The following is a 12,695-nucleotide window of genomic DNA, read 5'->3' on the forward strand; positions in this document are numbered from 1 at the left end:
GGGCTCTGTGGGAGGCTCGTTGGCGCTTCCCAATATGTTGGGAGGTTCCCAGGGCATGACGGCGATGCCTTTCCCGTAGGGGAGGTGGAGAGCGGGAAGAGGCCGTGCGTGGTGCCCAGGGGGAAGAAGGGCACCGAGGAGCGGCACATGGGGCATGCATCCCACGTCCTCTGCATGGCCATCTCATCAGATGGCAAGTACCTGGTACGGGAGAGGGGCCTGGTGCTGCCATGTATGTTGCGGAGGGGTGCTGGTGGGGAGTGCATCTCCTCCTGGGGTCCTGCGGAGAGCGGTATCTCGTGCCCAGGTGTACTTTGCTGGCTTCAAGCAGCCCCTACCTCCGCTGGAGCCAAGAAGGCGTCCCTGGGACCCCCCAAAGCACATGGGGTGGGAGCATAGGCTGGGATGTGTGGTGGGTCCTCGTGGGGCAGGTCTTGGGTATCCCCTGTGTTCTGCCAGGCTACGGGAGACAGGAACAAGCTGATCATGGTCTGGGACACCGCCACCTGCAAGCGCCTGCACATCTTCACTGGGCACCGCGATGCCGTCTCGGTGAGTCGGGGGCATTGGCTGCGACGCCTGCAGGGCCAGGCAGCACTGTCCTCCCCGGTGCCCCTCACCACTCCCCCTATGTCCGGCTGTCCGTCCGCAGGGCCTGTCCTTCCGGAAGGGCACGCACCAGCTGTACAGTGCCTCCCATGACCGCTGCGTCAAGGTCTGGAACGTGGCGGAGAACGCAGACATGGAGACCCTGTAAGAGCCTGGGGACACACACACCCCACTGAGCCTCCCTCACCTGGGGAAAGAAATGTGGCGGTGGGCTGTGCCTGCCGCAGCTCTTTGCCACCTCCCCTCCAGGTTCGGGCACCAGGATGTCATCACGGGGCTGGACAGCCTGAGCCGTGAGTGCTGTGTGATGGCGGCGGGACGGGACGGCACCATGCGGCTCTGGAAGATCCCCGAGGAGTCACAGCTCGTGTTTTATGGGCACCAGTAGGTCTGGGGCGGGAGAGGGGGTTGTGGGCAAGTGGGTCCGGCTGGGGCAGTGGTGTGAGGGTGCCAAGCATCACCAGAAGCCTGCTGGCATACTGGAGACACTGATGTCCCGGTGAGCCCTTGTCTCCTTGTGCTGGTTTTGGCTGAGACGGGGTTAATTCTTCTCACTGTGGGGGTCAGCTACCTTTCCAGCTTCCTGCGCTCTGCCGCGTGGCGGGGGGTGGGGGGGGGGGTTGGGAGGGGCAGGGCCATGGTGGGGGCAGCTGACCCCGACTGGCCAATGGCATGTTCATTCCATACCATGTGACACCATGACCAGTATTCGGCGGTTCGTTCCCCTCCCCCCTCCCTTCCCCTCCCCCGGGGCTTTGCGCCTCTCGTTGTTCTCCTTTACATTGCATTTCTGTTGTTGTTTCTTTTAATTTTAATTATTAAACTGTTCTTATCCCAACCCGCGAGCGTTACCCTTCTGATTCTCTCCCCCATCTACCGGTGGGGGAGTGAGCGAGCGACCGTGTGGGGCTGAGCTGCCGCTAAACCACGACAGTCTTTTCTGGTGCCCAACGTGGGGCTCAAGGGTTGGAGATAACAACAGCTGCTGGTCACAGCACCATGTTCTCATTTTTGCAGTTGGTGTTAAAGATTGGTGTTGGTTTGTTTAGTCTGCTGTGTTCTGCTGTGATTAGTAACGTTTTGCCTACAAGATTTGTTATACAAACACTCATTTTCAGCTCTATCTGGTATTTGGGGTTTTTGCTGAAACTGTTACTGTACTTTGGATACCACCTTGTTGAGGCAATTAGCAATGATACCTCCTCCTCGGAGAGATTTTATGTGGAGGAAATACAGAATAGTACCTTTGCAGCTTTGTTCTATGATGTCTCTGCCTCTATTACAAGAACCCTTTTGTATCTTGAACACCCTTGGCTGGTTAAGGTGCGCTTATTGTTAGTTTTTGGGCATGTTGTTTTGGTTTTGACTAAGCAACTTAAGAATATCACCCAGAAATCTGCCCCAAGGCTTGATAGTTACGAATGGCAGGGCATGTGGGATAGCATGGGCAAATACCTAGGGCAGTGGGCACCCCCAGTGTTTTGGAGTTTCACCCCCGAACAAGTGCAGAATCCTAAAAAACTAGTAGAATATTTGGAGAAAGTATGTTGTTACGCTGGGAACTCCAGAGAGACACAGATAACTGCAACGTGCTGGGGCCTGGCCCATGCATACGGAGCCCTGCTCAACAGTATTCAGTGCTCCCAAGGGGAAGAGAATGTCTCTGGATTGAAATGCAAAGTGACTGGCACTGTAGTCACTCCAGCCCTGAGGACAGGCACTGCAGCCACTCAAACCCCCATGACAAGTACTGGAGCTGGCTCAGAGAATCAACCCGTGCCAGTATCAGTTGCCCCCATACACAAGACGAAATATTGGAAGCGGACGTCAACTCCTTTAGAACGGGATGATGAAAAAGCAGGGCCGTCACGGGGAGAGGAGGGAGAAGTCATAAATGAAATAGAGACCACCCGATCCTGTTGCGAGATATGCGAAAAGATTATCGCCTTCGTTCAGGTGAGGACATTGTCACCTGGCTGCTCCGATGCTGGGATAATGGGGCCAGTAGCCTGGAACTAGAGGGAAAAGAAGCCAAACAACTGGGATCCCTTTCTGGGGAAGGGGGCGTTGACAAAGCAATGGGGAAAAAAACACAAGCCCTTAGCCTCTGGAGGCGACTCCTGTCCGGAGTGAAGGAAAGGTATCCCTTTGAAGAAGATGTTACATATTGCCCAGGAAAATGGACAACTATGGAGAAAGGCATCCAGTATCGAAGGGAATTAGCTGTGTTTGAGGTGATTTATGGGATCCCAAGAGCTAACTGTATTGGAGGCCGAAGTGAGCCTAACTGGGAATGAGTGGCAGAAGCACCCCATTGTGACTGGCCCCGAGGCTCCGTGCATCCTTGGCATAGACTACCTCAGGAGAGGGTATTTCAAGGACCCAGAAGGGTACAGGTGGGCTTCTGGTGTAGCTGCCTTGGAGACGGAGGAAACTAAACAGCTGTCGACCTTGCCTGGCCTCTCGAAGGACCCTTCTGTTGTGGGGTTGCTGAAGGTCAAAGGACAACAGGTGCCGATCGCCACCACAACAGTGCACCGGCGGCAACATCGCACCAACAGAGACTCTCTGATCCCCATCCGTAAACTCATTCACCAACTGAGGAGCCAAGGAGTCATCAGTAAGACCCACTCACCCTTTAACAGTCCCATATGGCCAGTGCGGAAGTCTAACGGAGAGTGGAGGCTAACAGTAGACTATCGTGGCCTGAATGAAGTCACTCCACCGTTGAGTGCTGCTGTGCCAGACCTGCTAGAACTTCAACACAAACGGGAGTCAAAGGCAGCCAAGTGGTATGCCACAATTGATATTGCTAATGCATTCTTCTCAATCCCTCTGGCAGCAGAGTGCAGGCCACAGTTTGCTTTCACATGGAGGGGCGTCCAGTACACCTGGAATCGACTGCCCCAGGGGTGGAAACACAGTCCTACCATTTGCCATGGACTGATTCAGACTGTACTGGAACAGGGAGAAGCTCCTGAACACCTTCAATACATTGATGACATCATCGTGTGGGGCAACACAGCAGAAGTTTTTGAGAAAGGAGAGAAAATAGTCCAAATCCTTCTGAAGGCTGGTTTTGCCATAAAACAAAGTAAGGTGAAGGGACCCGCACAAGGGATCCAGTTCTTAGGAATCAAATGGCAAGATGGTCATCGTCAGATCCCCAAGGATGTGACCAACAAGATAGCAGCCATGTCTCCACCAACTAGCAAAAAGGAAACACAAGCTTTCTTGGGCGTTGTGGGTTTTTGGAGAACGCATATTCCAAATTACAGTATGATCGTAAGCCCTCTCTATCAAGTGACCTGGAAAAAAGAATGATTTCAAATGGGGCCCTGAGCAATGACAAGCCTTTGAACAGATTAAACGAGAAATAGTTCATGCAGTAGCTCTTGGGCCAGTTCGGGCAGGACAAGATGTAAAAAATGTGCTCTACACCGCAGCCGGGGAGAATAGCCCTACCTGGAGCCTCTGGCAGAAAGCACATGGGGAGACCTGGGGTCGACCCCTAGGGTTTTGGAGTCAGGGATACAGAGGGTCCGAAGCCCGCTATACTCCAACTGAAAAAGAGATATTGGCAGCATATGAAGGGGTTCGAGCTGCTTCAGAAGTGGTTGGTACTGAGGCACAGTTGCTCCTGGCACCCCGACTGCCAGTGCTGGGCTGGATGTTCAAAGGAAGCGTCCCCTCTACACACCATGCAACTGGTGCTACGTGGAGTAAATGGGTTGCACTGATCACCCAGCGGGCTTGAGTAGGAAACCCCCGTCGCCCGGGAATCTTGGAAGTGATTATGGACTGGCCAGAAGGCAAAGATTTTGGACTATCACCAGAGGAGGAGGTGACACGTGCTGAAGAAGCCCCACTGTATAACAAACTGCCAGAAGATGAGAAGCAATATGCCCTGTTCACTGATGGGTCCTGTCGCCTTGTGGGAAAGCACCGGAGATGGAAGGCTGCTGTATGGAGCCCTACACGACAAGTAGCAGAAACTGCTGAAGGAGAAGGTGAATCGAGCCAGTTTGCAGAGGTAAAGGCCATCCAGCTGGCCTTAGACATTGCTGAACGGGAAAAGTGGCCAGTGCTCTGTCTCTGTACTGACTCCTGGATGGTGGCCAAATGCCCTGTGGGGCTGGCTGCAGCAGTGGAAGCAAAGCAACTGGCAGCGTAGAGGCAAACCCATCCGGGTAGAGAACCTGGTTGTAAAGGTACGTCATGTGGATGCTCACGTCCCCAAGAGTCGGGCCACTGAAGAACATTGGTACAACCAGCAGGTAGATCAGGCTGCCAAGATTGAAGTGGCTGAGGTGGATCTGGACTGGCAACATAAGGGTGAACTATTTCTAGCTCGGTGGGCCCATGACACCTCAGGCCATCAAGGGAGAGATGCAACATACAGGTGGGCTCGTGATCGAGGGGTGGACTTGACCATGGACGCTATTGCGCAGGTTATCCACGAATGTGACACATGCGCTGCAATCAAGCAAGCGAAGCGGGTAAAGCCTCTGTGGTATGGGGGACGATGGCTGAAATATAAACATGGGGAGGCCTGGCAAATTGACTATACCACGCTCCCACAGACCCGCCAAGGCAAGCGCCATGTGCTTACAATGGTAGAAACAACGACTGGCTGGCTGGAAACATATCCTGTCCCCCACGCCACTGCCCGGAACACTATCCTGGGTCTCGAAAAACACGTCCTGTGGCGACATGGCACCCCAGAGACAACTGAGCCAGACAACGGGACTCATTTCCGAAATAGCCTCATAGACACCTGGGCCAAAGAGCACGGCATTGAGTGGGTGTATCACATCCCCTATCACGCACCAGCCTCTGGGAAAATTGAACGGTACAATGGACTGTTAAAAACTACACTGAGAGCAATGGGGGGTGGGACATTCAGGCACTGGGATACACGTTTAGCAAAAGCCATGTGGTTAGTCAACACGAGGGGATCTGCCAGTCGAGCTGGCCCTGCCCGGTCAGAAATCCTACATACTGTGGAAGGGGATAGAGTCCCTGTAGTGCACGCAACAAGTATGCTGGGCAAAACAGTCTGGGTTCTTCCCGCCTCAGGCAAAGGCAAACCTTTGTTCGTGGCATTGCTTTTGCTCGAGGACCTGGGCGCACTTGGTGGGTGATACGGGAGGATGGAGAAATCCGATGTGTGCCTCAAGGGGATTTGATTTTGGGTGAAAACAGCCAATGAACTGAATGGCACAATGTGAACTGCTAGATAATATTGTCTGTCACCTCTGTGTTGTATCAATGATATCAGAGTACGAGCCTCCCAATCCATGGAATATAGACTGTGAAACAAGCAAAGTGCAGCAGTGACGGAACGATGACTGACTCGGTATGCAGCAACCCGACGCCACACACATCATCTCTCCCACCCTGAAAGACTGATACGACAGATGGAGCCCAGTGTCATGGACTGGGTGAACTCAATGGACATTTTAATGGACATTTTACAGGGAAGGTCCATGAACTAAGGGAATGATGTCTGTGTATTATGTTAAAGGATGGGAAGGGGAAGGGTGGTGGTTGGTAAGGTTGTATTGCATCGTATGGGACCTGGGCATGGTGTAAATGGTATGGAATAAGGGGTGGAGAATGTGCTGGTTTTGGCTGAGACGGGGTTAATTCTCCTCACTGTGGGGGTCGGCTACCTTTCCAGCTTCCCGCGCTCTGCCGTGTGGTGGTGGTGGGGGGGCTGGGAGGGGCAGGGCCATGGTGGGGGCAGCTGACCCCGACTGGCCAATGGCATGTTCATTCCATACCATGTGACACCATGACCAGTATTCGGCGGTTCGTTCCCCTCCCCCCTCCCTTCCCCTCCCCCGGGGCTTTGCGCCTCTTGTTGTTCTCCTTTACATTGCATTTCTGTTGTTGTTTCTTTTAATTTTAATCATTAAACTGTTCTTATCCCAACCCGCGAGCGTTACCCTTCTGATTCTCTCCCCCATCTACCGGTGGGGGAGTGAGCGAGCGACTGTGTGGGGCTGAGCTGCCGGCTAAACCACGACACTCCTAAGCAGGATCCCAAAGCACGCTTGTAACTGATGGTAGTTGCCCCTTCTCTTTGTAGGGGCTCCATTGATTGTATCCAGCTCATCAACGAGGAGCACATGGTGTCGGGTGCCGATGACGGGTGAGCACGGGGCCGCGACAGTGCCTGGGGTAGGTAGGCAAAGCCCCCTCCTGCAACCCCCTCATGCCTCCCCTCCCTGGTAGGTCTGTAGCCCTGTGGGGGCTGGCGAAGAAGAAGCCGCTGGCGCTGGCCCGGCAGGCGCACGGCATGCAGGACGCCCAGGGCCTGCAGCAGCCGTACTGCATCTTGGCGGTGGCTGCCCTGCGCAACAGTGACCTCCTGGCTACAGGTGTGGGGCAGCTGCTTTGGAGCAAGGGTTTGGGGGTGCAGGGGGTCTGTCCTGCCCCTGCCCCTGCCCCTGCCCCAGGTTGGGGTGCATGGCAGTCTCCTCTCTCTACCCTAGGCTCCCACAGTGCTAGTGTGAAGCTCTGGAAGTGCAGTGAGGGATTTTGGAAGCTGGAGCCCCTCTGGGCTATCCCGTTGGTATGGGTCAGGAGGTTGGGGATGCTGGAGCTGGGCTGGGGGTGTCTCTCGGCGGGTTCTCCCCTCCCTGGGCAGCAGGAGGAGGCTGCGCGAGCCTCTCGCCCTGCCCTGTCCCCTCCAGGTGGGTTTTGTCAACAGCCTCGAGTTCTCGGCAGCCGGTGACTTCCTGGTGGCCGGCCTCGGGCAGGAGCACCGGTACCGTCCCCCTTCCCCAGCGCTGGCTGGGGGCACAGCCTCCACTGCCTCGAGGGCTCGGTGGAGGGTGACCCCCATCTCTCTCATCTGCAGGCTTGGCCGGTGGTGGAGAATCAAAGAAGCCAAAAACAGCATCTGCATCATCCCCCTGAAGCGGAGGGCTACAGCCCCCAGCTCCCATGTCCCTGACAGCTCCTAGCCCGCTGGCCCCGGAGCCGCTGCACCTGGGTCATGAAACCCTTGTCCCTGGTGCTGCGCCCCATGTCCTTCGTGCAACCACCCTCCTGGGGCCGGCAGCGCTGGAGCGGGGGATGGCGCGTGGCCCCCTGACCCTGCTGGCACCCATATCATGCTGCGGCTCTGCCCTCTGTGAGGGTCTGCCCCCTTCCCTCAGCTTTGGCCAGACCCGAGCTCTGGAGGACTCTGTTTTAAATAAAAAATAAAAAAAAAAGAACAACACAAAACCCAAACCAAACCAAATCCACTTTATTCACCTAAATTACCATGTCTAATGCCCCACGGCTCCTGCCGCCCTGGCCTGCCCCGCTACCTCCTCCTGCCCGTCCCCTGGCACCGACCTGTCTGCCCACCCACCTCGGCGCTGGCCCCGCCGGGCCCGGGGGCCCCACCTCGGCTCCTACGGCGCGGCGGGGCCCTGTGCCCCGGGGAGGGGAGCGAGGAGCCCCGTCCCACCCCGCCCCCCCCGCCCGGTGCCAGCAGGTGGAACCCTCCAGGCGCGTGGCAACCAGTATGCGCGCGGCGGGGCCCTGTGCCCCGGGGAGGGGAGCGAGGAGCCCCATCCCACCCCGGCCCCCCCCGCCCGGTGCCAGCTGGTGGAACCCTCCAGGCGCGTGGCAACTAGTAAGCGGGGAACGCGGCCGCCCCCCGCAGTTGTGCGTCCCTGCGGCTGAGCGCACGGGAGGGCGTCCGGCCCCTCCGAGTGCCCAGCAGCCTTCGAGCGAGGGGAGCCCCGCGGGCCTTGTCCCGGGCCTCGTGTGTGGAAGAGAAAAGAGTCTCAGCGTGCCCGAGGGGCTGGGGGCTGCAGCCCAGCTTAGCCCAGCTACAGGTTGGGCGGCACCAGCCCCTGGGAGCAAGGGGACAGGGTACAGAGGGGTCCCTGCGACAAGGGGGGTGCCCTGCTACAGGTAAACCCCAGCCCCGTAGCAGGAGGAGGAAGAGGGAGTCAGTCTCACACCCCCCCCCCCGAGGCAAGGAGGGGTCCTGGGGAAGAGGGGAAGGGGGCACTCTGGGGGTGCCCCCCGGGGGAGTGCTATTGGGGCACTTTGTGACACCCTGGATCACCCAGTGCTGTCCCCCCCAGTGTCTGGGAGGACGGTGTTAGGACAGGGTGAGAGCAAAGAGCCCCCCAAGCATGGCCACCTCTGCCCCACTGCCCCTGGCAGGGCAGCCCTGTGGGGCACAGGGTCCCCCTCACCCCTTTCCTCCGCAGGATGGCAGGGAGACCCCCTAGCAGGCCCAGGCAGGCCTGGGGGGAGAAGGAGGGTGTAGCTGCCCTGGCTCCCCACTCCGGGCCAAAGCCAAGCGAGATGTGCAAGGTCCAGCCACTGCAGGCGGGTGAGTGTGCAGGCGCTGCGGGCAGGGGGCTGCCTGCCCGTCCCTGCCCGGTCCCGCGCTCGCGTTGCCCAGCCAGGCTGGCATCGGGGCTCCCATGGCACAGTGGCCGGGGAGCCAGCCCTGTCACGGCACCCCGGGACAGGGATCCTCCCTGCCAGCCGGTGGTAGCCTGTCCCTCACCTGGGCACGCCAGACCCCCCTCCCCGTGCTGCCCTCCAGCATTGCGCCCTCGCCCCTGGGGCTCACAGGGGACACCTGTGTCCCAGCCTTGAGCCAGGACTGGTGACATCCCTGGGAGCTGGGCAGAGGGCTTGGCTTTTTGTCCCCTGCTCGCCCCCCAGCCCTGCCTGCCTTCTCTCGGCCAGATCCGTGCTGCTCCACCTTGGCTCTGCCCGGGCAGAACGAGGATAACCTGGACATCATCCGAGCCTTCCTCAGGAGCAGACCAAAGGTATCCAAGGCCAATTCTATGAGGCTGCGCCCATGTCTCCTGACCAGTCTTTCTGCCCCCATCCCACGCTCGCAAGGTGCTGGGGGCTGTGCTGCCCCCCTCCCCCCCAACCTGTCTCACCCCCCTGACGCTCTCTGGCCGCCTGTCCCCTCCCTGGCTGGCAGCAAGAGGAGGAGAAGCTGAAGTTTCTGGCCTCCATCTACACCATCTGTAGCACCAGCAGCGCGGGCTCCACAACATGGGACATGCTTTACTTCTGTTTGCTGGAGGTGGTGGAGGCCATCGAGGTGAGGCAGGGGCAGTGGGCAGAGCCCTGGGGGCAGGAGAGGGCTCAGCCGGGCAGTGGGGTGCATGTGAGCACTGCTCTGGGTCTCCATCCCTGGAGATGCTTGAAAGCCAGCTGCGTGGCCTGGCTGGAGCTGGGGCTTGGACCCAATGATGTTTGCAGGTCTCTCGGCCAGCCTGTGGTTCTGTGATGGGCACAGCCCTTCCCACCATGGGGCTTGGGACCACTGGGTGGGGAGGGAGTGCTGGGATGGTGGCACCTGGGCTCTGCCAGCCCCGCAGGCTTTTGATGGGCAAGGGAGACTGCCCCATCCCGATCCATCCCACCCTGCTGTGCTGCACAGGTGCTGCTGCAAGAGGAGCCCACTGACCACCTGGGTACTGTGGTGTGGCGGCAAGCCATGCTGACCATCGCCTCCATGAGGTACTTGCCGCAGCCCCCAGCTTGGCCTCCCCACTGCTGGGCAGCCCTAACGGCACCTCTCCCAGGCAGGGGCCACCCCCAGTCCTGGGTCCAAGAGGGAGGCAGACAGCAGGGCAAGGGGTGCCATAGGCTTTTCCCTCCAAATGCAAGTGTCAGTGTCATGGGGATCAGCCCAGGTCTCCAACCCTGGGGTCTGTCTCCTCCTTGCTGTGTCTGAAGAGCACCTCTCTGTCCCTACAGCAAGGCGGGGCTGCTTCTGCAGGAGATGAGCAGCAGACTCCTCCACATCTGCTTCTGCAGCATCTTCCACCTCCCTCCACAGGACACCCAGGGCCCTGAGGCTTCTCTCTACTCCGAGGTATGCCACGGGGTGAGCCATGGGGAGCTCCCCCACCCCGAGGCCCCTTCCTGGGCACCGCAGGGTGCAGCCACGCCCACCCCCCACCCCACCCAGGCTTCTAGGGCTGCCCCAAGACTCTGTCCCCCTCACAGACCCTGGCCACGATGGACAGCATGCTGCAGGTGCTGGTAAGCAGCGCCGGTGCCCTCAGCATCCTGGAGCTGCAGAACATCTTGCAGGTCTGGCCTTGGCACAGGGTCCCCACAAGCATTGACCCATGGCTTGAGTGGTGCCCCGCCCCTCCCCAATCAGTGCCTGGTGCAAGGAGGGGGACAAAGATGTTCCTCCTTCCCTGCGCTGCCTCCCCACCAGCCCCCTGCCTCCTGGCTGCTGCCAGAGCTCCTTTTGCTCCTGCCCCAGCCCACCCCGCTCCTGCAGCCCTGCCTGCTGTTCGTCCTGCCCAACACTCCCTCACAGATGGATCTGCCTGTCTGGCAAGGGGAGCCCAGCCCTGGGACTTTCCCCCGGGCCACATCCTAGAGCCTCCACCACAGGTCCCCAGGGAGGTGGTCACCCCAAAGTCTTGGGTTCCTTGGGTGGGGGGTGGAGGGACCTTTTTTTGGGTGGGGAGCGAGTGAGTGGAAGGCAGCAGAGGCAGCGGCAGGAGTGGGATGCGGTGGCCTGCCTGGCTGCAGCAGGTTGCTTCGAGGGGCAAGAAGGGCACGTGCCCTGGGCCCAGGCCCTGCCCCGGCGCAAGCCTGGCCATGCCGTGCTGTGCCATGCCACCTCCCTGGCAGATCAGCAGCTTTTCTCCTCCCAGCTCCTGCTGCCCTTCACCGATTCCAAGCTGGCAGCAGTGCAGGAGAGGGCTGTGGCACGGATTGCCAGGCTGGCCAACTTCATCGCCACCGAACCCCTGCTGCAGGTACCGAGCTCCCAGTCTGGGCAGCCCCAGACCCCCATCGCTATGCTCCTGAGCCCCAGCACCTCCCAGGGAAGCTGGGCACCCAGTCAGCAGGAAGTCAGGAGCAGGGGTCTTTGCCCTGCCCCTGTCCTTGTCCGTGCTCTCTCCCAAGGCAGGAACCTGGGTCCAGCAGCCCTCCCCTGCGCTGGGCTGCTGCCTGGCTGCTCTGGGAGCAGCTGGGGCTCACCTTGTGCCTAGGCTCACCTCATACCCACACTGCCTCTCTTCCTCCAGGTCTGCCCCTGCTTCGCACAAGCTGTAGTCCTCAGGCATCAGTGCTCCAAGACACATCGGTTTGTGATGCTGGGGAGGCTGGTTGGGCACCTCACCCTCTGCTGCACCTGTAAGGACAAGGCGACCCGCCGCGAAGCTGCAAAAGCTCTCCGTCACCTGCATGCCTTCATCCTGCAGCAGAGAAGTAAGAGCAGCTGTGATGGGCTGGGTGCCCCCAGGCACGGGCAGCCAGGGACCACTCTCCTTGGTGAGAGAAAGCCTGATCCAGCCTGCCTGCCTGCAGTCTAAAGAGCCATTTCCCCTTGCCCCTGTTCGCAATAGCCCCAGACCCTCCCTGGGTATCTCCTCCCCAGACCTGCCTGGGTGCCCTCTTTCTTTACTAGTGACTTTTCTGCCTAAAGCTCTCAGACTGCACCTCCAGCTCTGCACCCTCTCTCTGAGCACCCTGGTTTTCGTCCTCCCCAGGCAGGTGGCCCTGGCTGCATGACACAGGGCAGCTGCAGCTCTGGGAGGACGGGCAGATCTCGCAAAAAAGCAGCGCTAACGAAATCTTTTCGGTAAGAAGTGCCTTCGGCTCCTGCCTGGGGTGGTCAGCATGAGTGAAGGGACACCTGATGCGTGGGGATGATGTGGGCTCACGCTGTTCCTGAGCGGAGGCTAGGCAAAAGCCCGCAGCAAGCTCCGCTTCCCCACAGAACCCTGACCCCCACCATCGGTCTCCTCCCCAGCGCAGCTCTGCATCCCACTCTCACTGCACAACCAAGATGCTCTGTGTGATGCTCTAGGTGACAAACCTCCCCTCCTCTCCTTCATCGCACAGATGTTCAAGTACCACCTCCAGCCCTCTGACCAGGTAGACATCATCCTCATGGCCATCAAGAGCTTGAGAGCCCCAAGCGCCTACAGCATCAGGGTGGCTGCCCACATGGTGGAAGTCCTTGTGGCAGACCCTGCCTTCCCGATGGGACAGGTGAGTAGCCCGTGGGTGGCACAGCCAACACTCGGGCCCACCAGAGGATCGTTCCTCCCTGGGCCCTG

At 59.1% G+C, this 12,695-nt stretch overlaps 1 protein-coding gene across 2 annotated transcripts; it reads left to right on the forward strand.

Moving 5' to 3' along the window:
• The first annotated feature begins 85 nt into the window (after positions 1-85).
• LOC142051187 (U3 small nucleolar RNA-interacting protein 2-like) lies at positions 86-9,443 on the forward strand. Of its 2 annotated transcripts, XM_075080374.1 has the most exons (10): positions 86-204; positions 460-552; positions 653-753; positions 859-993; positions 6,704-6,766; positions 6,850-6,995; positions 7,110-7,189; positions 7,311-7,384; positions 7,478-7,626; positions 9,434-9,443. In XM_075080374.1, exons 1-9 carry the CDS (start codon positions 148-150, stop codon positions 7,581-7,583), a joined length of 855 nt encoding a protein of 284 aa, XP_074936475.1. In that variant the 5' UTR covers positions 86-147; the 3' UTR covers positions 7,584-7,626; positions 9,434-9,443. The 2 variants fall into 2 exon arrangements, with proteins under 2 accessions (XP_074936475.1, XP_074936474.1); XM_075080373.1 differs by lacking the exon at positions 9,434-9,443 and having other exon boundaries at positions 7,478-8,098.
• Positions 9,444-12,695: the final 3,252 nt, after the last annotated feature.

This window comes from Phalacrocorax aristotelis, unplaced genomic scaffold, assembly GCF_949628215.1.
Source record: "Phalacrocorax aristotelis unplaced genomic scaffold, bGulAri2.1 scaffold_191, whole genome shotgun sequence".
Classification (NCBI taxonomy): domain Eukaryota; kingdom Metazoa; phylum Chordata; class Aves; order Suliformes; family Phalacrocoracidae; genus Phalacrocorax; species Phalacrocorax aristotelis.